Source organism: Balaenoptera ricei, chromosome 17 (genome assembly GCF_028023285.1).
Source record: "Balaenoptera ricei isolate mBalRic1 chromosome 17, mBalRic1.hap2, whole genome shotgun sequence".
NCBI classification, from domain to species: Eukaryota; Metazoa; Chordata; class Mammalia; order Artiodactyla; family Balaenopteridae; genus Balaenoptera; species Balaenoptera ricei.
The window spans coordinates 1,097,238-1,121,723 of NC_082655.1; the positions used below are offsets into that span (position 1 = coordinate 1,097,238).

Consider the following 24,486-nt stretch of genomic DNA (forward strand, 5'->3'; position numbering starts at 1 on the left):
AGCTGTAAGAGCAAATTGCGGAAGGCAGTGATTAACAGGGCCACTTCTTCTCCTGGGGGCGGGGGGTGGCCAGCAACAGCCCCAGACTGAGGCTTCTCCGTGCACAGAGCTGTGGGGCGCAGGCCCTCGTGGGGGGCCGCCCGAGGGGGCCGGCACACGCTCTGCCCTGAAGCTTCCAGTTCCTTCTGACCCCAGGACCTGCTGGCCTCCACCCCACTGGGCCCTGCCTGGGCGGGCCTCCTCTTCCCTTGGGCTGCCACGTGCTGCTTGAATCCCGCGGCGTCGCCTGCGTGGCTGCCTCTGGGGGCGGTGGTCTGTCCCTGTCCGGCCTCAGCCAGGAGCGCGTGCCCACAGGTGGGGAGCTTTCTTACCCCTCGAAGGGCCTGACTCCCTCCCTCCCCCCGTCTCTCACGTTTGATGGGGGCCAGCTCCGTGGGCGGAGGGAGAGGCAGGTGGGAGAGGGGGTGCCCCTGGTAAGGGGAGGGGCGGCTTAGCGCGTCTTCGTTCCCGGCAAGCGCAGTCCCACGGTCGCGATGCACAGCCTGTGCCGGAGGCTGGGGGCCGGCCCTGAGCGGCCACCCCGTGGTGAGGGCCTGGGTGCCACGAGCCGCCGGCGCTCGGGGGGGCGACCCTGGGTGCACAGGTGGGGGCTGTGGAGTGAGAGGGCCCCGACGCTGCCCCTGGCCCAGGGCTGGCAGATGAAAGGGCTGCTGCTTTGTGGGCGGGGAGACCTCTGAGGACTCGGGACGGTGCGGGGCTGGGCGCCGGGGCTGTCGGGGGCCTCTCGGCCTCGGGCTAAGTGAGCTGTGGCAGCCACTGGCCTGGGCTCTGCTCTCAACCTTGGGGCTCAGGACTCGGGCCAAGCTGTGCATTTCGGGCAGCAGCCACAGCTCCTGCAGAGGGTCCCCGGCTTCCAAGGCTGACAGCGTTGTGCAGTGAGGGGAGGAGACCCCACCCAGGCCTGCCCCTCCTCACACCTCCACCTGGCCTTGGTGCGAGCCCAGGGGACAGGGCAGGTGCCCTGAGGCCACAGCGGGTAGATCTGCGGTCCCAAGGTCCGGGAGAGCCTAGAGGTCTGGCTCCTCCCCCAGAGGATGCCCACGTGCCCCGTGAGAGGGCAGCTGGGGCCTGTCGGCACAGCCAGCGTGGGCCAGGCTGCCGAGGACCCTTGGCAGGAGTCCTTCGCTCCACGTTTGGTGTTTGTGAACTTAAGTTTTAATAAAGGGAAGCTGGGTTGCGTGCTTTCTGGCGGGAAGTCCTCCTCGGCCTCCCGCCTGGCGCTGCCGCTTCGGGCCCCCAGCGCCCGGCTCACTCGGCTGGTTACAACGACCCCCAACTCGCAGATGGAGAGATGGAGGCCAAGGGGTGGGCCAGCTTGCGTGCTAGGGTGCCCGGAGGCCTGCCGCGTCCCGTCTGCGCTTCAGACCCAGGTCTGGGCGCCCCCCCCACTGGCCCTAGGGAGCCAGGAAAGGGTGTACTGCTGCCCAGGTGGAGTTGGGGTTCATATGCTCCCAGGGGAAGGGGCTGCAGGGCGTGGGGGCCTCAACGGGAGCACTTTGGAGAACCCAGAGGGAGGGTGCCATGTGTGCCCCAGGACGGGCCCTGACTTCAGCTGGCTCCTCTGCTGGGCCCCAAGCTGCCGCTGGTGGCACTGCCTGCAGTAGGGCCACCCTCCTCACGCCCCGCCCCTCCTGCTGCTTGGGGGCCATCTTCGGGTAGAGGTGATGCTCACGCGACAGCCGGTGCCCCCTTGCCCAGGTTTGCCAGTGGGGCCCGAATGTACACTGGGCGGTGACAGCGTGATGAGCAGAATCTGAGCTCATAGGGAATTAAGCTCAATTTGCATAAACAGATTCCTGCTGAAATGCACGGGGGGCGGGGGGGGGGGGGCCCAAGGCCAAGTCCTTCTGGAGCCCTGAGGCCCTGGGCAGCGGGAGGGCCTTGGACCCCTCGTGGTGGCTCAGGGAGCAGGTCCACCAGGGCAGCTGCAGGCCCACCATCTGTGGGACCTGGGTCTGGGGCTGTGCGGCCGCTGCCCGCTGTGTGTCTGTCGGGGGACTTCTCCCGACCCGTCTGCCCTTGGGCTGGCCTGGGCGTTCGCTAAATCCCAGGACAGGTGGCTCAGTCCTCTGTCAGCCCTTGACCTCGAGGAGACTTCAGTCTTTCCCCCGACACAGCTTGCCGGCGGGAGCGGGGTCTGTGAGCCTGTCCCCTCCCAGTCTCCGTGCAGGGCCCTCCGTGCAGTGGAAAGAGAGGCGGGGAGGGCGGGCAGTGGAGCTTGCTGACCCCACAGCACGGCCTTCCCAAAGCCGGGGTGGCACCACTGGGGCAGCGTCCAGGAGGTGTTCCCGGGCAGTGGTGACGGCCACAGGCCTTGGAGTAGACCCTCAGGGCCGCCTTAGTGCGAGCACCGAGGGCACAAAGGAGCCCTCTCGAAGCTGTGTCGCAGGGGCGCGCGTGTTGGAGGGGGAGGCTCAGCCCCAGCCTGGTTGGTGGGGTTGAGGGTGCCCCCTCCTGTGCCAGCGGAGGGCGGGGGGCAGAGGTTTCCCGACCGCGGGCCCTGGGGCTGGGCTGACAGGCGTTCCTTGTCCTTGCAGGTCCTTGGTGCTGAACGGCCTGCGTACTGCTGCAGCAGGTGGGAAAGCCCAGCCCGGCTCCCCTCGGTGGCGGAACAAAGGCTACCGCTGCATCGGAGGCGTCCTCTACAAGGTGTCGGCCAACAAGCTCTCCAAGACCTATGGCCGGCCCGGCAGCGACGGGGGCAGCAGGCCCCTCCTGCGCGCAGGTGAGGCTCCTGGCGGGTGAGGGCTGTGCGTGCTCTAGGCTGGCCACCGGTCGGAGGCCCCGGGCCTGGGGCTCTCCCGGAGCCGGCCCGAGCGAGGGCTCCCCAGACAGCGCCCCAGCCCCAGGGCCGTTTCACTCCTGCTCGCAGAGCCTCAGAAATTGCCCCTCACAAGGCTGGCAGCGGCCACGATGGGGAGGCCCCCCAGGGACTGCTCGGGTGCACCTGCCTCTTGCTTGGCTAAGCTGCCTCTGATTTTCTGTGTTTTGCTCCTGGACAAAGGAGATGAGCCAGGTATGGTAAACGCAGGCCTGGGCGAGTGAACACCCGGGGCTGTGGTGCCTAATCGCTTTGGCAACGCCTCCCCGCTGTGCCTGGAGGCCGTCACCACCACATGCGCCCCCAGGCCGCGGAGAAGGAGATGCTTTGGATTTGCTTAGTGTGCACATTAACTAGAAAAGTATTTTGGTTTCAGTCCAATTTTACTCTTTTCCTTTGCTGTCGAAAAGGGAAAAAAACAGGGAGAGGTTGCAGGTGGTACGGGGATTGCACAGGCCCAGCTACCCCCAGCCCCCAGCCCGACCCGCCCAAAGGGGCAGGAGGGAGAAGAGGCCCGGTCCAGGGAGGAGGCGGGGCGTGGGTGACAGCCCGAGGGCCCCTCCCGGAAGCCCTGCCTCTCTTCTCCCAGGGCCTCGGTCTGTTGGCCTGGGGCGCCCGGCTGCTGAATTCCAGGCCAGGTGCCCCGGGCTCCCCAGGACAGGCAGTCTCCGCCCGCCTCGTGCCTGCTTCCCACCTTGCGGGGTTGGGCTGTGTGGCCTCCCAGGGCCTCTGCCCCGACCTCGAGAGCTTGGTGGTGGAGGAGCGGGTGCACAGCCCTGGCCGGGCTCCTCAGGGGCCTCGGTGAGCCTCAGCCCGGGGGGGCCGGGGCCTGGGGTCAGGGGACAGCCCTGCCCCACCCCGATTGCCTCTGACACCAGAGCTCAGCGGGCCTGTAGCACGTGGGCTCGTAGTCTGTGGGGCCCACACGCAGCTGTGGGCATCTCAGAGGGCAGGGACCTCAGACCCCTCCTCTGTCCACGGCCGCTTCCAGCCTGCTGCTTCCCCTGAGCCGGGCGCCTCACGGGGCTGCCGCAGCCAGGCCTGCTGGCGGGCTGGACAGGGCCGTGGGCGCCCGGGCATCCAGACAAGCCCACAGGCACTGCCGGGCCCCACCTTTGAGCCGCTGCCCCGGGGTGCCGTGAGAGCCGGTGGGCGGGGCCGGCGTTAGGGACTGTGGGGCACTTCTCCCCGGGGAGGATGCCACGCTGAGCCCGCTGCCCTCCAAGTGCTGAGCTCCGCAGGGTCCCACCTCCCTGCTCAGACAGAGCGGTGGGGACAGGACGGCTGCAGGGTGGCGCCCTGGCCTTCCCCACCCCTCTTCCCAAAGCCCTCCAGCCTCTGGGCGATTAGGTGAGGTGGGGGGGGGGGTGGAGGCCTCCTCCCTGCCGACCCGCCCCTGCGGGCAGCCCTGGGGCTCAGCCCTCCCACCTCAGGGTCGGGGCTGGGAGGTGGGGTTTGGAGCACAGACCACCGGGCAGCCTCTCCTGGGGGCACGAGGCTGGCCCAACACAGCAGCAGCGGCCTGGACGCCTGGACCCCCATACGGGTGGCCGACTCTTGGCTGTAAGGCAGGTGGATTGCTCCCAGCTGTGGGAATGCCTGTGGACCGGCAGCCCACTTAGGTGAATGATAATTAAGGAAAGAAATTTTCTCCTCCGGAGTCGACAGAGCTTTGACTTCAGCGAGAAAGTGCAGGCCTCCTTGGGAGGGGGCGGGGGCTCCACCCCCTCTCCTCCTGGCTGCCGGCCTCTCTGGGACAGCATCAGCCCCTGGTTGGGGTGCCCGAGCCATCCCAGGCTTCGTTGGGGAGAGCCTTGCCCTGCCCAGCTCCCGAGCCCCAGGGGCAGGGCCTTCTAGCAGGCAAACCCCACTTCCCTGGAACCCCGGGGCCAAGCACTTCCTCCCAGGTCTAAGGTCTGCCCACCCGAAGGGCCCAACCCTGGGACCCCTCCCCACATGCTTCGGCCTGGAACCTGGCGGGGGTCCCCCCAGGCGGTGGCTGTGACGGGGGCTCCACTGGGCCTGGCCTGTGCCTCGGCCCCGAGAGCCAGCAGGTCCCTGCAGTGGACCAGAAGCCCCGCGTCCCCCTGCCAGAACCGCCTCGCTCGGCCTGGGCTGCAGGCCCGGCTCCCAGGCTTCTCCTGAGCCCCAGGCCCCAGACCGAGGCAGAAGTAGGCTGTGGTGGGCAGTCTCCCTGCTGCTGCTGACCTGCCACCACACGCCCTGGGCAGGTAGTGCGGGGGGGGGGGGGGGGCGGTGTCTGAGTCGCTGCCTGGGCGGGGGCCGCCTCGCCGCCTGAGTCTATTTTGGGAAGACCCCTGGGAAGTGCAAGCTCTCCGGAAGGCTCAGTGCCTCCTGCTCCGAGGTCGCCAAGGGTTTTCAGCTGAACTTTTCAGCACCTCCACGCCTCTTTTCAAACAGCTACTTTATGTGCATTTTTTAGCACTGCAAAGTATTTGAAAAGGTGCCTCCTGTTCTTGTAAAAACTCCTACCTGGCGCTGCACTGGCATTTTTTTTAAGAGCAGAAGTGGAAAGAGGAGTAAACCTGCCCGCCCCCTGCCCCGACCAGAGGCCAGGCAGGCCTGCGGGCCGCCCTGACAGGCAGGCACATGGCGACAGCGGCCCCTGGCGGGGGCAGATGGCGCCACAGCGTCGCCGGCAGCCTGGGTGGCTGCCCCGGCAGCCGCGCTCACCGGCAGTGATCAGATTGCACTGTCGCCCTCAGGCTGGCAGGTGGAGGGCCACCGCATGCCATCTGGACTGGCCTCCACTGCCACCCCGAGGATGGGTGTCCCCGGCCTGGAAACCAGACTCTAGTATGGCCTGGAGCCATCCTAAGACCCCCTCCCCGCCAGCCCTCACGCTCTGAGCCCCCTCTCTCCCTTCTGTGTCATCGCGTTCCCTTCCCCCATTCACACAGTAACTCAGCCGCCTGGGCCACCCGTGCAGAGCACTTCCCTCCTGCCGGGGTCTTGCGGCACAGCCCTGGAGCCGCCTTTTTTAACTTGAGGAGACTGAGGGTCAGAGGAGGGCGGACGCTGGCCAGAGGGCAGCTCCAGCAGGGCAGTGAGGGCACTGGCCCAGAACGGGCTCACAGAGCGTCCAGGGAGCGGTCAGGGCTTAGCAGAGGGTGGGATGTGGAGGAGGGCGTCTGAGGGTCCGGCCTGTGGGGCGCAAAGGGGTTTGGGTTTGGACAGGCCGAGTGAAGTGTCAGAACACTGGTGTGACTGGGTGAGGAGCTCCGGAGACCAAGCTGAGCGGGCCCTGGGAAAGGATGCCCTGGGGCGAGCCAGGGAGAGGGCCCTACAGGTGACAGCAGGGCCGCCTGCCCAGGCCTCCCACGTGGCTCCGGCTCCGGTGGGGCGGGGGGCTTGGGGCCAGGCAGCTTGGGGGTGTCCCTTTTTAAACCTGGGATGCTTTGTCATCGCCTCAGGTCCCTAGAATTTCTGAGTGATGTCACTCGTGCCTCCTGCTGCCGGATCCATTTCAGCAGCTGCCTGTGGGAAACCGGATCTGGTCTGGGAAGGGTCATGTGTGTGTTGAGGAACTGTGGCCGTCCTGAGCAGCTCTCACCCTGCCCGGCCCGCCTTGGTCCTGGGGAGTGACCTGGTATCAAAAAGGCAGGCGGGAGCCGTATATTAGCCCAGATGCCCCTTCTGCAGGGTGAGCTCACACCGCAGAAGACAGCGCCACTCGCCTGCCCCGCGTCCCCTGCCCCCAGGGCCCAGCCCCACCCGAACCCCAGCTGCCCTGGCTGAGCGTCCACCTGTTCCCTTCCTGTCGCCACCGACCACTTCGTGAGCAACTCCCCTTCAGGCCACAGTCAGTGACCTCAGAGAGGCCTTGCTTGGTCTGTGCACTTGGGGTTTTGAGGAGTGTCTTACAAGGTGCCTCCGAAACTGTGAGGAGCGGGTACCCGCCAGGGCCTCCAGCCACACGACGCAGGCCGAGGTCGGCACACAGCTTCCTCAGGGCCTGGCAGTGAGGATTTCAGGATTTGTGGCCATACACATCTTTTTTGTTTTTATCTTATGACGCTTTAAATAAGCTATTCTTAGCTACTGCATTACCAGCTGGCATTCCCAGACCCCACTCAGGTCACGCGTCCCTGGGTTCTGCTCCAGACAGAGGAAGGTGGCAGGGAAGCCCCACCACCCACTGTTCCTGGGACCACTTGCCTTGAGACAAGACCACCGGCCAGGGACCTCCCTGGTGGCGCAGTGGTTAAGAACCCGCCTGCCAATGCAGGGGACACGGGTTCGAGCCCTGGTCCGGGAAGATCCCACATGCTGCGGAGCAATTAAGCCCGTGCGCCACAACTGCTGAGCCTGCGCTCTAGAGCCCGCAAGTCACAGCTGCCAAGCCCACGTGCCACAACTACTGAAGCTTGCGCGCCTAGAGCCCGTGCTCCGCAACAAAGAGAAGCCACCACAGTGAGAAGCCCGCGCACCGCAACGAAGAGTAGCCCCCGCTCGCCACAACTAGAGGAAGCCCGTGCATAGCAACGAAGACCCAATGCAGCCAAAAATTAATTAATTAATTAATTAAAAAAAAAAAAAAAAAAAAAAGACCACTGGCCAGCAACCAGGGTGGCCTCAGGGAGCTGTGCCACCAGACCTGGTCCCTGAGCCTTCGTCCCCGTCCGCTTCTGCCTTCTCGCCTCGGCCTCTCCCCTGCACGGGGCTGGGAGGTGGCCTGGCAGGGGTCCAGGAGGGCAAGCGGTTTCCTGGAGGGAAACCAGGAGGGGTTTCCTGAGGGTGGGGCTGAGGGTGGGGCATCCCAGGGGGCCGGTGCCAGGCAGGTGAGCGGGGAGAGGGCAGAGCCCGGGGCGGTGGGCCTGGAGTGACCGGCCTCTCCCCCCCCACAGGCCGCTTGGACCCTGCCAGCAGCTGCAGCCGCTCCCTGGCCAGGTACGTCCCTTGGGGTTGGGGGCGGGGTGCTCACCGTCCTCCCGGGGCTCACGGACGTCTGCCCCCTCCCCAGCCGGGCCGTGCAGCGCAGCCTGGCCATCGTGCGGCAGGCGCGGCAGAGGCGGCGGCGGCGGAAGGAGGAGTACTGCATGTACTACAACCGCTTCGGCAGGTGCAACCGCGGCGAGCACTGCCCCTACATCCACGACCCCGAGAAGGTGGCCGTGTGCACCAGGTGCGCCCACCGCGGCCTCCCTGCAGGTGGGGTGGGGGCTGGCGCGGACTCCCCGCCCCTCAGACCCTCCCTGTTTGCCTAGGTTTGTTCGGGGCACGTGCAAGAAGACGGACGGGACCTGCCCCTTCTCCCACCACGTCTCCAAGGAGAAGGTGAGTTTTCCCCTGTCCCCAGCGCCCGTGGGTGGGGGGGTGGGACCTGGAGGCTCTGCCCCTCCAGCCCGCCACGTGCCCAGTGGCCCCCAGGTGCGCCTGGGCTTGGCGAGGGGCAGCTGCGTGGGGCTGGGCCGTGGCGGAGGGGGGCGCACAGCTGGGCCCCCCACAGTGCGGGGAGCTCTGAGGTCAGGGGTCAGTGCTGGCCGGGGGGCCGCCCGCCGCCCGGAGCGGGGGCTGCAGCGGGTCGGGGGAGGCGGGATCAGGCAGAGGCGTGCTGCTGCTGCAGCTTTTCCCCTTGAGGAACTTGAAAAGAATCAGCATTTTTCTCCCTAGTAGAGCTTCGAAACTCTGCTGTGAGCAATTTGGAAATTCACGTCGAGTTTCGGGTTCATTAGCTCCAGCTCCAAAGCCGGTGCAGGCTCTGAGCTGTCTAACGCGGAAGCCCCGCACCAGCGCCCTGAATTAATGTTATTGTTATTTGTGTGGACGTGCTGAGTGCAAACAAGGTTAATTGAAATGAGAACACAGTTTCCTCTTGATGATGGTGCTGACAGCTAGAGGAGTTCCGTTTGGTGCAAGAGTTGGCTTTATTACCCCTTTTTATTAGCGCTAATTTGGGCCCTGTATCAAAGCGCACATTAAGGGAATTGTCTGCAGCCAAGGCGCTGCCAGCCCCAGGCCGGCCGCTCCTTTCTGCGCTGCAGTTAAAAGACAATTAAAAATAAAGTCTCCTCGCTAAATCACCCTTTGTTTCTCTGCTTTCTCTCCTTCCCTCCTCAGCTGTCGTGGTATTCAGCTCCCCCCACCCCACGCCTCTCCCCAGAAAAGTGGCTTTTCGAAGCCCCTGTGTGTCCTCTGCAGGCAGGCAGGAGTCCAGTGGGGTGTGGTGAGGAGTCCGGCTGGGAGAGGCCAGCAGTGGGGGTGGTGCCCGGGGACCACGTGGGTGGGGCAGGCAGGTCTGACAGCGGAGGGAGGAGGCCCGCCGAGAGGTGTGAGGCCTGTGGAGGGTGTGAGACCTACAGGGTGACAGCTCCTGGCAAGGTTCCATCCCCCCAGGAGGCTGGCCTGCAGGAGGGGCAGGGCTCACCCCAGGGGCCCCAACCCAGGAGTCGTTGCTGCCTGGAAGAGTGGCGGCTTCAGGGGTCAGCATGGGCGACTTCAGAGGCACACACCCTCCCCTCCCGCCGTCCGCTGGCCCTTAGGCCTCAGTCCCCCCACGGGGGAGAAGGGGGGCTGCGCACCCTGTGTCCCCCACCAGGTCTCCCCTGGGCCCACCTGCCGACGGGCCGGGATGCTGGGAGCCTGCCGCCTGCACCAGTGCCCCACAGTGCCCGCCTGCGGTCAGTGCTCGGCAGAGCCCCGCGGCCAGGCTTCACCGGCCAAGTCAGGTCTCCAGTTCACGGACGCTGCCAGCTGTCCACGCATCAGGCAGCTGGAAACTCTGCTGGGTTTCAGGCCCTATGGGCTGACACCCCAGCTAGAGCCCCCCTGCGCCGCCTCCCTCCTACCCCCCAGCCCTGCTCTTCTAGACCAACCTCCTCCTGGCCCATGCCACCCCAGCCCTACACCCTGGAAACCAGACAGGCTCGGGGCAGGTGATGGACTCAGGTGACAGCACATCTGGGCCTGAGCCAGCCTGCTGGGCTGGGTCCCCTGTCTCAGTATCCTCATCTGGACCGTGTGAGGGCAGACGTGCTCTGTCCGGGCGACCTTCTGGGGAGGCTGAGGGTCTGACTTCAGGGTGGGCGGCCCCTCCTGCTGGCCAGCACTGTGTTTATTTCCACAGTCAGTGTGTGGCTCATGCCTGGCGGTGGAGCCCTGGGTGGGGCCCCGGCGTTCCTGCCTGTGAAGTGGGCTGAGGAGGGGGGCTCGGGGGAAGTGGCCTGCCCTCAGCCTCACTGCCTTCCCGCCCCCCCCAGATGCCCGTGTGCTCCTACTTCCTGAAAGGAATCTGCAGCAACAGCAACTGTCCCTACAGCCACGTCTACGTGTCCCGCAGGGCGGAGGTCTGCACCGACTTCCTCAAAGGCTACTGCCCGCTGGGCGCGAAGGTGAGAGGCAGGGCGGCGGGAGGGGCTCGTGGCTGCGTCCTCGCCGGGCACGCTCGCCTGTGGGCTCAGCTCAGCTCCGCTTTGTGGGAGAGCTGCCGGCAGCTGAGAAGCTGAGAAGCGGGTACCCTCCGCGCCACCGCGGCTCCTTCAGGGAGGGCCCGCCCCCGTGGGCCTGCGGGGCAGCGGGGAGGCCGCACGGGCCGTGGGGGCCCCCCGCACAGGCCTCTTCGGTCCCGGTGCCCCGAGAGGGAGCCCCCTCACCAGTCTAGGGGCTGCAGCAAGGCCCGCTGCCACCCCTTCCCCACACGCTTGTGAGTGACCGCCCTGCCTCGGGGACTCGTGGTCTGCCGTGGGGGACCAGGCCTGGGCCCTGCGCAAGGGGAGCGCGTGGCAGTGCGGGGCCGGCTCCCCTCCCGTCCTGCGCCGGCTCTCTCCAGTCGGTCGAGCCCTTCCCCGAATCCTCTTCCTGCTGCCCAAGCCTAAGGGCTGGGCCGGGCTGGGCTCCGCAGACCCAGGGCCCCAAGCGGAGCCGGCGGTGACCCTGAGTGCAGCCCTTTCTGGAGGCGGGGCCCAGCAGGCAGCTCCCGAGCAGCCCAGGTGGGGCTGGGGGCAGGACCCCCGGAGGCTGGGGATGATTATTGTAAGAGATTCCATTTAAATGAAAATATCAAAGCGGTCTTTAAGGTCTGCCTCTATTAGTGGAAGTGCTTAGTGCGTCCCTTTCCTTTCGGCGTGTGGGCGCTGCGAGGCTGCCTCACGATGGATGGCGGCTGGTAATTATAGGTGGGAAAAGCGCTGAGCAGGCCGGATCCGGCGGGAGCAGAGGCAGCAGCCTGGGCCGGCGAGGGTTAATTTTATTCTCTAAATAATATAAAAAGTGCTGAGTCGTCACCTTGCTCCTGAAGTGGAAGTCCTCAGATGGGCCCCAGAGAGTTTATAATATTCCACTGAATCAAGTGGAATTGTTAACCTTGCTTCACAAAGCGCTGGCTTGTTAAAGAGGCGCGTTCCCTTTCCTTGTGGGTAATTTAGGCCCGGAGTAGGTCCTTGCTCCTTCCCCTTTTCGGGGGCCAGGCGCTGCTCCTGGGCCTGAGGCTCAGCGGTCAGCCCCTCGCGTCTCCTCACTTTGTCCCTCCGGACTCTCAGGACACTTGGGGACACGGCGTCCTCCTGTGGGACGCCTGTCACCTCGGGTGGTCCAGTGGCCACACGTCACAGGGTCGCCGCCGCAGAGCTTTCTGCGCGAGCCCCGTCACTCCTGGCGCTGGCGGCGGGGTGGCCTTGGTCCCTTGCTGTCGGGTCGGCGGAGCAGCTGTTAACGTGCGTGCCGTGGGGCACACCTCTGTGAGGCGCGGCGCTAGCAGCCCTGCTGCTCTGTCCGCCGCGTCGGAGCACCGCCACCAGCGCTGCCCTCAGAGGGAGCGCGCCCTTCCCTGCCTGCCCCCCCCCCCCCGCCCCGGGGAGTACGTAGCAGTGCCGACTCCGCGACTCCCGCCGCGACCGCACTGTCGCCGTCCGGTGGCTCGCGTGGTCCCCAGGTGCCTTCTGGCGCTGCAGGACGCGCAGCCCACCCCTGCCCTGGAACGGCCGTCCCTCCCGGCACCCTGGCTCCCCTTCCTCGTGTTCACAGCTTGTGGTCAGGGCGCTCACTGCAGCTGGGGTGTCGCGCGTCTCCAGCCCCTCCTGCCGCAGCGCACATGCAGTCTCATCCGCGGCCACCTCTGTACCGACAGCCCCCGCCCGGCTGCGTCCCGGCCCTGTGCCGCCCTCACACACTCTCCTCGATCTCCTTCTCGCCCTGCGTGTGGCAGGGTCTGGCCTTCCAGGGGCTCTCTGCCTGCTGGAGAGGCCCCTCCGCCCCTGTCCCCTGCTTCCTCCTGCCCTTCGGAGCCTCTTTGTCCCGTCATATCAGTCTTTGGAGTCACAGATAGCGTCTCCTTGTCACCGCCTGATAACTTGCCCCGGGTACCCTTTCTCAGGCTGAAATCCTTCCTGTTTTTTTTATGGGAGCGTCCTTCCATTTTTCTCCATGTGGGTCTGGTTCCAGGATCTGCCCCCACCCAAGGCCACGCGCCCCTCCTGCGCCTTCTCCAGTTTGGCTTTACGAGCTGCGGTGAGGCGGGGTGGAGGCGAGGCTCTGGATGGGGCTCAGACCCCAGTCTGCTCGCGGCCGTGGCCCTGCACAAGTTGTTCACCCTCTGGGCCTCGGTTTCCTTTCTGTAAAATTGGGGTAACGGTAGTACTTAGCATGTAGGAAGGTTGTGAAGATTACGAGGTTAGTGCAGGAGGCTTCCCTGGTGGCACAGTGGTTGAGAGTCTGCCTGCCAATGCAGGGGACAAGGGTTCGAGCCCTGGTCCGGGAAGATCCCACCTGCCGCGGAGCAACTAAGCCCATGAGCCACAACTACTGAGTCTGTGCTCTAGAGCCCGCGAGCCACAACTACTCAGCCCCCGTGCCGCAACTACTGGAGCCCGCACGCCTAGGGCCCGTGCTCCGCAACAAGGGAGGCCACCGCAGCAGGAAGCACGCGCACCGCAACGAGGGGTAGCCCCCGCTCACTGCAACTAGAGAAAGCCCACGCGGAGCAACAAAGACCCAATGCAGCCATAAATAAATAAGTAAGTAAGTAAATACGTACATACATTAGTGCAGTGCTTCACAGCCCTTTGAGGAAGGGGAGTGTCGGGGAGGCTCGGTGTCCCTGTTACCTAGCCTGTGGTGTGAGGTGCGACCTCGCTTCGTTTCTTCCACGTAGTGAGCCTTTCCCCGCAGATGCGTGCTAAGCTGTCCGTTCTTTCCTCTCTGATTTGTGGTGCCACTTTTTAAAGCCAGCTTTATTGAGGTACGGTTTACATATCGCCCCGTTCATCTGTTGCACAGGTGTACGATTCGGTAGGTTTTAGTAAGTTTACGAAGTTGTGCAGCCATCACCAACCCCCCGGTGCTGGAGCATTTGCGTCACCCCAGAACATTTCCTCAACCCTTTCTGTGGTCGGTCCTGTCTCTGCTGCCCCCCGGCCCCACCCCCAGGACACACTAACGTTCCGCCGTCGGCGTGAACCTGTCTTTTGTGGGCAGCGCACACGGGGGAGTCCTACCACGCAGACCTCGGCGTCTGGCTTCTGTCGTGAACGTGTTTTTGAGGGTCGTCGTGCTGTGGTCTTTAGCAGCACACGAGCGGCCCTCCACTGTGTGCAGGGACCACTTGCTGTTTCTCCGCTCGTCGGGGGATGGGCACTTGGGTTGTGGCCAGTGGGGCTGTTTGGAGTGAGCCTGCTGTGAGCGTCTGCGGGGATACCCGCCCGCACGGGTCCAGCTCCCACCGGGAATGAGTGAGGATCTCATTTTGTCACTTCCTTGCCAGCACCTGCCAACGCTGTCACCCGTTTAAGTGCACAGTACAGTGGTTTTTGGTGTATTACATTTTTAATTTCGTAATTGTAGTAAACTAAATATAACATAAAATTTGCCCTTGTTAAGTATACAGGTCAGTGGCATTAATTACATTTACAATACTGTACAACACCACCACTGTCTATTTCCAAAACTTTTCCATCACCCCAAACAGAATCTGTATAAACAGTCGGCAATGACTCCCTGTTCCCCCTCTCTCTCCAACTCCTGGCAACCACAGATCTACATTCCGTCTCCATGAATCTGCCTCTTCTAGATATTTAACATAAGTGGAATCCTACAGTATTTGTCCCTTCACGTCGGGCTTCTCCCGCTGAGCACCACGCGTTCAGGGCTCACCCCTTTTATGGCTGAGCGACGGCCCATCGTGCGTCCAGACCACACTCATCTGTCCCCTCCTCTGGGGATGGACACGGGGGTTGTACCTTTTGCATGCTGTGACCATCAACGTACGAGTGGCTCTTCAAGTTACTCCTGTCGCTTCCTTTGGGTACAGAGGCACCAGGAGTGGAATTGCCGATGATACGATAATCCTGTATTTAGCTCTTTGAGGGACCGCCAGACTTTTCCGTAATGACCGCGCCGTTCGCATCCCCACCAGCAGCGCGCGAGGGTTTCGCTTCCTCCACGTCCTCACCCGTGAATTATCTTCCTCGTTGGTTAACAGCCATCCAGCGTGCGGCATCTGACTGTTTTCAGTTCACAGTGCCTTAGAGATGAATGATGTTGAACATGTTTTCACATGCTTCTTGGTCACTGCTATATCTTCTTTGGAGAAATTTCTCTTCAAGTCCTTTGCCTTTTTTCCTTTTTTTTTTTTGTTTTGACCATGCCCCGCGGCATGTGGGATCTTAGTTCCCCGACCAGGGATCAAGCCCGCGCCCCCTGCATTGGGAGCACGGAGTCTTAACCACTGGACCACCAGGGAAGTCCCAGCACTGCTTGTTGAAAAGACTGTCCTTTCCCCATTGAATGGTCTTGGCACCATTGTTGAAAATTTATTGACCATACTTGAGATGATTTATTTCTGGCTTCTCTTTTCTATTACATTGGTCTGTATGTTTGTGTTTTGATTACTATATCTTTATAATAAGTTTTGAAATCAGGAAATGTGAATCCTTCAAACTTTGTTCTTCTTTGCCAAGGTTGTTTTGGCTATTCGGGGTTCCTTGAGATTCCATGTAAACTTTTGGATGGGTTTTTCTATTTCTGTTTTTTTTTTTTAAAGGCCTTTGGGATTTTAACAGGGATTGAATCAGCTCTGTGTATCACTGCCGGTAATGTTGTCATCTTAACAATATGAGGTCTTCCAGTCCATGAATGCATGATGTGTTTTCGTTTATTTAGACCTTCATTAATTTCTTTCAGCAGTATTTTGTAGTTTTCAGTGTATAAGTCTTTTGCCTCCTTGGTTAAATTTATTCCTGAGTGTTGGGCTTCCCTGGTGGCACAGTGGTTAGGAATCCGCCTGCCAGTGCAGGGGACACGGGTTCGAGCCCTGGTCCAGGAAGATCCCACATGCCGCAGAGCAACTAAGCCCGTGTGCCACAACTACTGAGCCTGCGCTCTAGAGCCCACGTGCCACAACTACTGAGCCCATGTGCCACAACTGCTGAAGCCCGAGCGCCTAGAGCCCATGCTCCGCAACAAAAGAAGCGACTGCGGTGAGAAGCCCGCGCACCGCAGCAAAGAGTAGCCCCCGCTCGCCGCAACTAGAAAAAGCCCGCGCGCAGCAACGAAGACCCAGTGCAGCCATAAATAAATGAATGAATGAATGAATAAATAAATAAATTTTTCCCGAGTGTTTTATACTTTTTGATGTTATTTAAATAGGATTGTTCATTATAAATGTATAGTAATGCAGTTGATTTTTGTGTGTTCATTTTATATCCTAAATTTTGCTGAATTCACTTATTAACTCTAACAATTTTTTTGTGGGTTCTTTACGGTTTTCTACATACAAGATCATGTCATCTGCTAACAGAGATAATTTTCTTCCCTTTTGATTTGGATGCCTTTTAGTCTCTTCTCTATCCCTTCCTCCCTCCCTTCTTTTCTTCCTTCCTTTTTTTTGCCGAATTGCTCTGGCTAGAGCTTCTAGTACTATGTTGAATAAAAGTGAACAACGGGGATATCCTTGTCTTGTTCTTCATCTTATAGAATAGCTTTCAGTCTTTCACTGTTGAGTATGCTGTTAGCTGAGGGCTTGTCGTATGTGGCCTTTATTATGTTGAGGTTATTCTCTTCCGGTCCTAGTTTATTTGGTGTTTTTATTATGAAAAGGTGTTGAGTCCTGTCAAATCTTTTTTGTATCAATTGAGATGATCATGTGGGGTTTTTTCCCTTCATTCCGTTAAGCTGGTCAATAAACATATTGATCACAATGATCAATCACAATTATATTGATTGATTTTTGGATGTTGAACCATCTTTGCATTCTGAGACTAAATCCCACTGGATCACGAGGTATAATCCTTCTAATATGCCACTAGTTCAGTTTTATAGTATTTTGTTGAGGATTTACATCTGTATTCATAAGTAATATTGATCTGTAGTTTCCTTTTCTTGTAGTATCTTTGTCTGGTCTTGGAATCAAGGTAAGGCTAGCCTCATAGATTGTTTTGGCTATTGTAACTTAGGAAGTATTCTGTCCTCTTCAGTTTTTTGGAAGAATCTAAGAAGAATAGGTATCAGTTCTTCTTTACATGTTTAGTAGGGTTCACCTGTTTAAACCATCTGGTCTTGGGCTTTTCCTTGTGGGGAGGCTTTTGATTACTGATTCAGTCTCTGCACTATACAGTTGACCCTTGAACAGCACGGGGTGGGGGGTGGTCAGGGGCACCAACACCCCCCATCCCCGGCACAGTTGAAAATCCACATACAACTTTACAGTTATTCCTCCGTCTACGCGGTTCCCTGCCAGCTGCTCTTGGTGTGTGAGTCATTTCCTATTGAAACCTGGATGTTTTGGTTGTTATGAGAGTCTGGATCTTATTTAAACCTTCTGTTTCAGCAGGTTTCCTCTGAGTCCACTCCAGCAGGTGGGCAGGTGGGCAGGGGGCGTGCAGGTAGAAATCCTGGTTCCCCACTCGGCCTTCACTGACCCCTGAGGAGGGGTCTCCCTGGTGGTCCTGGGTGGATGGCAGTACTCGCTTCCCACTCGGCCTCCTCCAGCACCATCCCAGCAGGGTGGGGAGGGACGCCAGGGTCAAGGCTCCCCACTCAGCCTTTGCTGGCCCGGGTGTGACAGGGCCACCCCTTATCTGCACCCACTGACACTTCCAAGGTGCCAACTTCTTCCGCTCCAGGTCAGGATGACGAGGCAGCAGGAAGTCCCAGGAGCCACCCCTGCGTCGCTCCTTGGGTCCCCAGGTCCCTGGTGGCCTGCCTCCTTTCCACCTTTTATGGTCTTCCTATGGTTGTCAGGGTTTTGGTGGTGCTTAGTGGAGGAGTAGGGACAAATATGTCTCTTTCGTCTTCCAGGAAGTGGAAGTCCCTTCTATTTCTTTATTTTGCCAATTTTGACTTATTTTCCCCCAGAAATTGATCTGTTTTATCGAGGTTTTCAATGTATTGGTGTGCCTTTGTGTGTATAACATTCTCTATTGTATCTTGAGCTCTTAACCTTTTCCATCTGTATTTAGTTGGCATTTTCTCGCCTTTTCTCTGGGCTGTCTCGCCCGAGGTTTGCCCATCGAATTGTCCTTTTCAGACAACAGGTCTCACCCTTGGGGTCAGCTTCTGTTGCTGCAGGGCCCTGGCCTTGCAGTGGCCTCTGATGCCCTCAGAAGGAGCCCAGCGGGCACCTTGACTGGGAGGGGGCGGCTTGTCCTCTGCACGGCCCCGGCACAGAGTGCTCGTCATTTATCCTGGGATAAGCATCTTCTTTGTGATCGTGTAGATTCACCGAAAAGTTGCAGATAGTGCAGAGAAGGGCCCGCGCACCCTTCACCCAGGCTCCTGCACTGCTAGTATCTTTTTTTTTTTTTAAATATCATTTTGGTAAGTGCTGTTTGTTTGTTTATTTATTTATTTATTTATTTATTTATTTATTTATTTAAAATATTTCTTTATTTATTTTTGGCTGCGCCGGGTCTTCGTTGCTGCGCACGGGCTTTCTCTAGTTGCAGCGAGCGAGGGCTACTCTTCGTTGCGGTGCACGGGCTTCCCATTGCAGTGGCTTCTCTTTGTTGCAGAGGACGGGCTCTAGGCACGCGGGGTTCAGTAGTTGTGGCACGCGGGCTCTAGTGTGCAGGCTCAGGAGTTGTGGTGCATGGGCTTAGTTGCTCTACGGCGTGTGGGATCTTCCTGGACCAGGGCTCGAACCCGTGTCCCCTGCATTGGCAGGCGGATTCTTAACCACGGCGTCACCAGGAAAGCCCTAGTATCTTACATAACTGTAACTGTCTGTCAAAACTAAAAAATTAACATTGGTACGTTACTACCAACTTAACTTGAGGCTTTGTTTGGATTTTACCCGGTTTTCCCCTAATTTCTGTTCTCTGTTCTAGGATGTCACGCTGCATTTGGGCGCCAGTTTTGGAATGAATGATGAAGTGATTGAGGCAGGGCCTCCAGGACAGTGGCCAAGAGTAGACGCACTCGAGAGGCCTGCAGAGGGGCCAGTGGTGGGCAGAGGTGGCGAGGGAGGGGGTCTCCAAGCTGGAGAAGGGGGCAGCTTTGGTTTGGGAAGGTGGAAAGGAAGCTAGTGAGTCACTGGGGACGTTGATGGGTCACCCAGTGGAGGTGTTGCTGGCCCCCGAGGGAGGACCTGGCCCCCAGGGGAGGGCGGAAATGAGTGGGCGGGACCCAGGTAGAGTGCGAGGGCCAGCAGCCCCTGGGCCACACCAGCATGTGGGGCTGCTGTGGACAAGCCAGACGGAAGAGTCCGGCATGTTGCTGGCCAAGGAGGAGAGGACCCGCAGCCCCACACCAGCTCCTCCACAGTCACCACCAGGCCTGGCGCAGACGGCCAGTGGAGATGCGCCCTGGACAGAGTGGCCCCCGGGAGCCCTGGTGGCTGAGGGGCGAGCGCAGGTGTGCGGCTCAGCAGTCCTCCCGGCCTCGCCCCTGCAGAAGGGCTTCGGGAGGGCAGGCTGGCGCCTTGGGGACAGTCTGTGCCGCGGGCTCTGCCGCCCCCGAGGGGACCAGGACTTTAGAGCCCTTGGAGAGCGAGGGCCGCAGGCGCGGAGTGTGTGGCGGGTCGCTGTAGTCGGAACCTCCAGGTGACCCCCAGGGGCCGTGCCCACACGTTCCTCCTGACGGCGGCCTCTGTTTTCTTTTTGATTATTTTAAGGATTAAAAGCTACCTTGCATTTTTTAATTTGCCTTTCTGTGTTTTAAATGAAGCAGAACATCTTCCCTAATGTTTAAACCCCTTGTGCCTTCTCTTCTGAAAAATACCTGGGGTTTTGTTGTTTTGTTTTTAAGTGATTGTGGAGACATTTTTCCAGTGTGTCGGTTTTCTCTTACTGACTCATGGGAAATTTATAAAATATAAACGTGAACATAAAAATATATCATTGTGGGACTTCCCTGGTGACGCAGTGTTTAAGAATCCACCTGCCAATGCAGGGGACAGGGGTTCGAGCCCTGGTCCGGGAAGATCCCACATGCCGTGGAGCAGCTAAGCCCGCGAGCCACAACTACTGAGCCCGTGCGCCTAGAGCCTGTGCTCCGCAACAAGAGAGGCCCCCGCAGTGAGAAGCCCGCGCCCCACAGTGAAGAGTAGCCCCCACTCGCCGCAACTAGAGAAAGCCCGCGCGCAGCAACGAAGACACAATGCAGCCAAAAATAAATAAATCAATATTTTTTAAAATTAAAAAAAATATGTATATCAATGTAAAATATTCTGAATATTAATCTTTTGTCATTCACATTAGGGGCAAGTATCTTATTTCAGTTTGTCGTTTATTTTTTCACTTCTTTGTGATGTATCTTTTTCTTTTTAATATTTATTTATTTATGTATTTATTTATCTGGCTGCACTGGGTCTTAGTTACGGCATGTGGGGTCTTTAGTTGCGGCATGTGGGACCTAGTTCCCTGACTAGGGATCGAACCCAGGCCTCCTGCATTGGGACCACCAGGGAAGTCCCATCTTTGTGATGTATCTTGAGGAACAAAAGCTTTTAATTTTAATGGAAATACTATTATTCATCTCTCTTTACAGTTTGCACCTCTTGTGCTTGTATGAGACCTCCTTCCCCACTGCGTCCTGTGGTCGGATCTTTGCCATTTAGGATCAGTCCAGCTGGAAGTGATTTTGTGTCTGTGTAGGGGACCAGTGTTGTTTCGCCCACACACCTTGCACTGAAGAGCCCCTTCACCCCGTGGATCTGTCGTGGGCCCCTCTGTAGTTAGGTTTCCTTGGACAGTTGGCATCTGTCTTTCCAGTGAGTCTTCTGCCCATGATCAAGGCACCATCTCTAGTTATACAGGGTTCTCCTTTGATGTCGTTTAATAAAATTATTTTTCTTTTTTTTTTTTGAATTTTATTTTATTTATTTTTTTATACAGCAGGTTCTTATTAGTTATCTGTTTTATCCATATTAGTGTATATATGTCAATCCCCATCTCCCAATTCATCCCACCGCCACCACCACCACCCCTGCCACTTCCCCACCACCACCACTACCCCCCCCCCGCCTTGGTGTCCATACGTTTGTTCTCTACATATGTATCTCTATTTCTGCCCTGCAAACCGGTTCATCTGTACCATTTTTCTAGGTTCCACATATATGCGTTAATATACGATATTTGTTTTTCTCTTTCTGACTTACTTCACTCTGTATGACAGTCTCTAGATCCATCCACATCTCTACAAATGACCCAATTTCGTTCCTTTTTATGGCTGAGTAATATTCCATTGTGTATATGTACCACATCTTCTTTATCCATTCGTCTGTTGATGGGCATTTAGGCTGCTTCCATGACCTGGCTATTGTAAATAGCGCTGCAGTGAACATTGGGGTGCATGTGTCTTTTTGAATTAGGGTTTTCTCTGGGTATATGCCCAGTAGTGGGATTGCTGGATCATATGGTAATTCTATTTTTAGTTTTTTAAGGAACCTCTGTACTATTCTCCATAGTGGATGTATTAATTTACATTCCCACCAACAGTGCAAGAGGGTTCCCTTTTCTCCACACCCTCTCCAGCATTTGTTGTTTGTAGATTTTCTGATGATGCCCGTTCTGACTGGTGTGAGGTGATACCTCATTGTAGTTTTGATTTGCATTTCTCTAATAATTAGTGATGTTGAGCAGCTTTTCATGTGCTTCTTGGCCATCTGTATGTCTTCTTTGGAGAAATGTCTATTTAGGTCTTCTGCCCATTTTTGGATTGCATTGTTTGTTTTTTTAATATTGAGCTGCATGAGCTGTTTATATATTTTGGAGATTAATCCTTTGTCTGTTGATTCGTTTGCAAATATTTTCTCCCATTCTGAGGGTTGTCTTTTCGTCTTGTTTGTAGTTTCCTTTGCTTTGCAAAAGCTTTTAAGTTTCATTAGGTCCCATTTGTTTATTTTTGTTTTTATTTCCATTACTCTAGGAGGTGGATCAAAAAAGATCTTGCTGTGATTTATGTCAAAGAGTGTTCTTCCTATGTTTTCCTCTAAGAGTTTTATAGTGTCTGGTCTTACATTTAGGTCTCTAATCCATTTTCAGTCTATTTTTGTGTATGGTGTTAGGGAGTGTTCTAATTTCATTCTTTTACATGTAGGTGTCCAGTTTTCCCAGCACCACTTATTGAAGAGACTGTCTTTTCTCCATTGTATATCCTTGCCTCCTTTGTCATAGATTAGTTGACCATAGGTGCATGGGTCTATCTCTGGGCTTTCTATCCTTTTCCATTGATCTATATTTCTGTTTGCCAGTACCATATTGTCTTGATTACTGTAGCTTTGTGTATAGTCTGGAGTCAGGGAGTCTGATTCCTCCAGCTCTGTTTTTTTCCCTCAAGACTGCTTTGGCTATTCGGGGTCTTTTGTGTCTCCATACAGATTTTAAGATTTTTTGTTCTAGTTCTGTAAAAATGCCACTGGTAATTTGATAAGGATGGCATTGAATTTGTAGATTGCTTTAGGTAGTATAGTCATTTTCACAGTATTGATTCTTCTAATCCAAGGACATGGTATACCTCTGCATCTGTTTGTGTCATTTTTGATTTCTTTCATCAGTGTCTTAGAGTTTTCTGAGTACAGGTCTTTTACCTCCATAGGTAGGTTTATTCCTAGGTATTTTATTCTTTTTGATATGTAAGCAAATGGGATTGTTTCCTTAATTTCTCTTTCTGATCTTTCATTGTTAGTGTATAGGAATGCAAGAGATTTCTGTGCATTAATTTTGTATCCTGCAACTTTACCAAATTCATTGATTAGCTCTAGTAGTTTTTCTGGTGGCATCTTTAGGGTTCTCTATGTATAGTATCATGTCATCTGCAGACAGTGACAGTTTTACTTCCTCTTTTCCAATTCGTATTCCTTTTATTTCTTTTTCTTCTCTGATTGCCATGGCTAGGACTTCCAAAACTATGTTGAATAATAGTGGTGAGAGTGGACATCCTTGTCTTGTTCCTGATCTTAGAGGAAATGCTTTCAGTTTTTCACCATTGAGAATGATGTTTGCTCTGGGTTTGTCATATATGGCCTTTATTATGTTGAGGTAGGTTCCCTCTATGCCCAATTTCTGGAGAGTTTTTATCATAAATGGGTGTTGAATTTTGTCAAAAACTTTTCGTTTCATAAAATTCTTGCTTGTCTTATCTTTGTCAGATTTATTCCTGTCACATTTATTATTATTATAAAGAACATGTTTTTAAATGTTATCTTCTCACTGTTCATTGGTGTATGGACATACAGCTTTTAATATTGATTTTGTTTCCAGCAACCTTGTTAAACTATATTAGTAATTGTAGTAAATCATCCGTAGGGTTGATTCTCTTGGGTTTCTCTACATAAACAGTCATATCTTTTGAAGTAACGACCATGTTTTCTTCCTCTGAGTTTAAATGCCTTTTCTTTCTTTTTCTGCCCTGCCTGTAAGCCCAGTGTGATATTGACTCGTCATGGCCGTGGGCTTCCAGCCATGCCCCTTGGCAAGTGAGGCTTTCTGGAAGGTTCTATATTAAGCTAAGGAAGTTCCCTTCTGTCACTAATTTGCTAAACTTTGAATTGATGCTGAATTTTATTTTTTTTTAATTTATTTTTGGCTGCGTTGAGTCTTCATTGCTGCGCACGGGCTTTCTCTAGTCGGCGGCGAGTGGGGGCTACTCTTTGTTGCGGTGTGCGGGCTTCTCATTGCGGTGGCTTCTCTTGTTGCAGAACACGGGCTCTAAGCACGCGGGCTTCAGTAGTTGTAGCATGTGGGCTGAGTAGTTGTGGCTCGCGGGCTCTAGAGCGCAGGCTCAGTAGTTGTGGAGCACGGACTTAGTTGCTCCACGGCATGTGGGGTCTTCCCAGACCAGGGCTCGAACCCATGTCCTCTGCATTGACAGGTGGATTCCTAACCACTGCACCACCAGGGAAGTCCCTAAATGTTCTCTTGTCATCTAGTTCTGGTCAGGGTTTGGTTCTAAGATTATTCTGGTTCAGTAAGCTAAGTTGAGAAGTATTCTCTGCTTTCCTTTTCTGTGGACCAGTTCATGTAAGGTTGAAATGATGCAACTCTTGAATATGTGGTTGAACTACCAGTGAAACCCTGGGCTGGAGCTTTCCTTATTTTTTAACTACTGATTCAAATTCCTTTATGGTCATAGGAATGTTCATTCAGGTTTTATGTCAGTTCTTGTCAATTTTTCTAGAATTTGTAGATTTCGTCTGCTTTCAGATTCATTGGCATAAAGTTTGTTCATTGTATCATCTTGATATCTTTTTTGCTTTCTGCAGCGTCAGCAGTTTAACAGCACTCTTGTCATTCCTAATACTGTTCTTATGTTCCTTTTCTCTTTATTTCCTTCTCTCTGCTTTCTTTGGGTCATTTTGGTGTTTTCCTTCTAACTTTTGAGGTACATCCTCTTTGCTAATAACATAAGCCTGTAAGGCTGAGGACTTCTCTCCAAGTGCTGCTTTAGCTGCATTCCACAAATTTTGATGGGTTGTTTTGGTGTTATCATTTGGTTCTAAGTATTACCTAATTTCCATTGTTTCTTGTTTGACCAATGAATTATTTAGCAGTGACTTTCTTAATTTCCAGCTCTGCGGGGGGTATTGTGTGGTTGGTTGGTTTTACCCCTTCCTCAGTGACCTTGGTCTAAGGGGGATGTCGGACCTTTGAGACCTGAGACTAGCCCTGTGTCCGCCACGTCTCTGCATAGATTTTCCTCCATCATTTCACTTTCTCGATAGCTCTCAGACGATTTGAGAAAGTTCTTTACGCTCTAGCCTAGGTTTCGGTTGTTCTTGGGAGGACAGCTAGTTCAGACCAGCTGTCTCTAGTAGGAAGGTCAGCCAGATGTGAACCCCACGCGGGATTTCACATTTCCTAGTAGCCACCTTAAGAAGGTGAAACAGAAACAGGTGAGATGAGTTTATTTGACCCAGCAGATCACAGACGTCAGCGTGCGACCAGGGAGGAAACCTCTGTGCCGCCTTTTACCTGGCGCCCCCTGTGCGTTGCCCCTGTCGCACCGTCCAGGCTCAGAGCAGCCGTGGGGCTCGTGGTCACCGCGGGACAGGGCAAGTCCAGTGCCCTCTAGCCATCTCTCTGTGTGCAGCCCGGTGCTGGGCCCTCTCCACCCAAAGGTCCTTCCTGTTCCCTCTACCTGCCCGGACCCCCCTTATTCCCCAGGAGACCCCGAGGGGCAGCCCTGCGTGGCCCCAGCGTCTCCATGTGTCCCTT

The 24,486-nt window shown here is 56.4% G+C and overlaps 1 protein-coding gene across 3 annotated transcripts in view; it reads left to right on the forward strand.

Annotated features, from left to right (window-relative positions):
• Positions 1-24,486, forward strand: part of ZC3H3 (zinc finger CCCH-type containing 3) — an 82,509-nt gene that overhangs the window by 53,403 nt on the left and 4,620 nt on the right. The window contains exons 5-11 of one of the 3 annotated variants that reach the window (XM_059902026.1): positions 2,598-2,785; positions 7,750-7,792; positions 7,866-8,027; positions 8,110-8,179; positions 8,963-9,068; positions 10,102-10,233; positions 18,160-18,275. In XM_059902026.1, coding sequence (XP_059758009.1) covers positions 2,598-2,785; positions 7,750-7,792; positions 7,866-8,027; positions 8,110-8,179; positions 8,963-9,068; positions 10,102-10,233; positions 18,160-18,200 — 742 coding nt within the window. In that variant the 3' untranslated portion in view covers positions 18,201-18,275. Of the gene's footprint in view, positions 1-2,597; positions 2,786-7,749; positions 7,793-7,865; positions 8,028-8,109; positions 8,180-8,962; positions 9,069-10,101; positions 10,234-18,159; positions 18,276-24,486 lie in introns of those variants that run through there. The other 2 variants (XM_059902024.1, XM_059902025.1) reach the window with 2 other exon arrangements.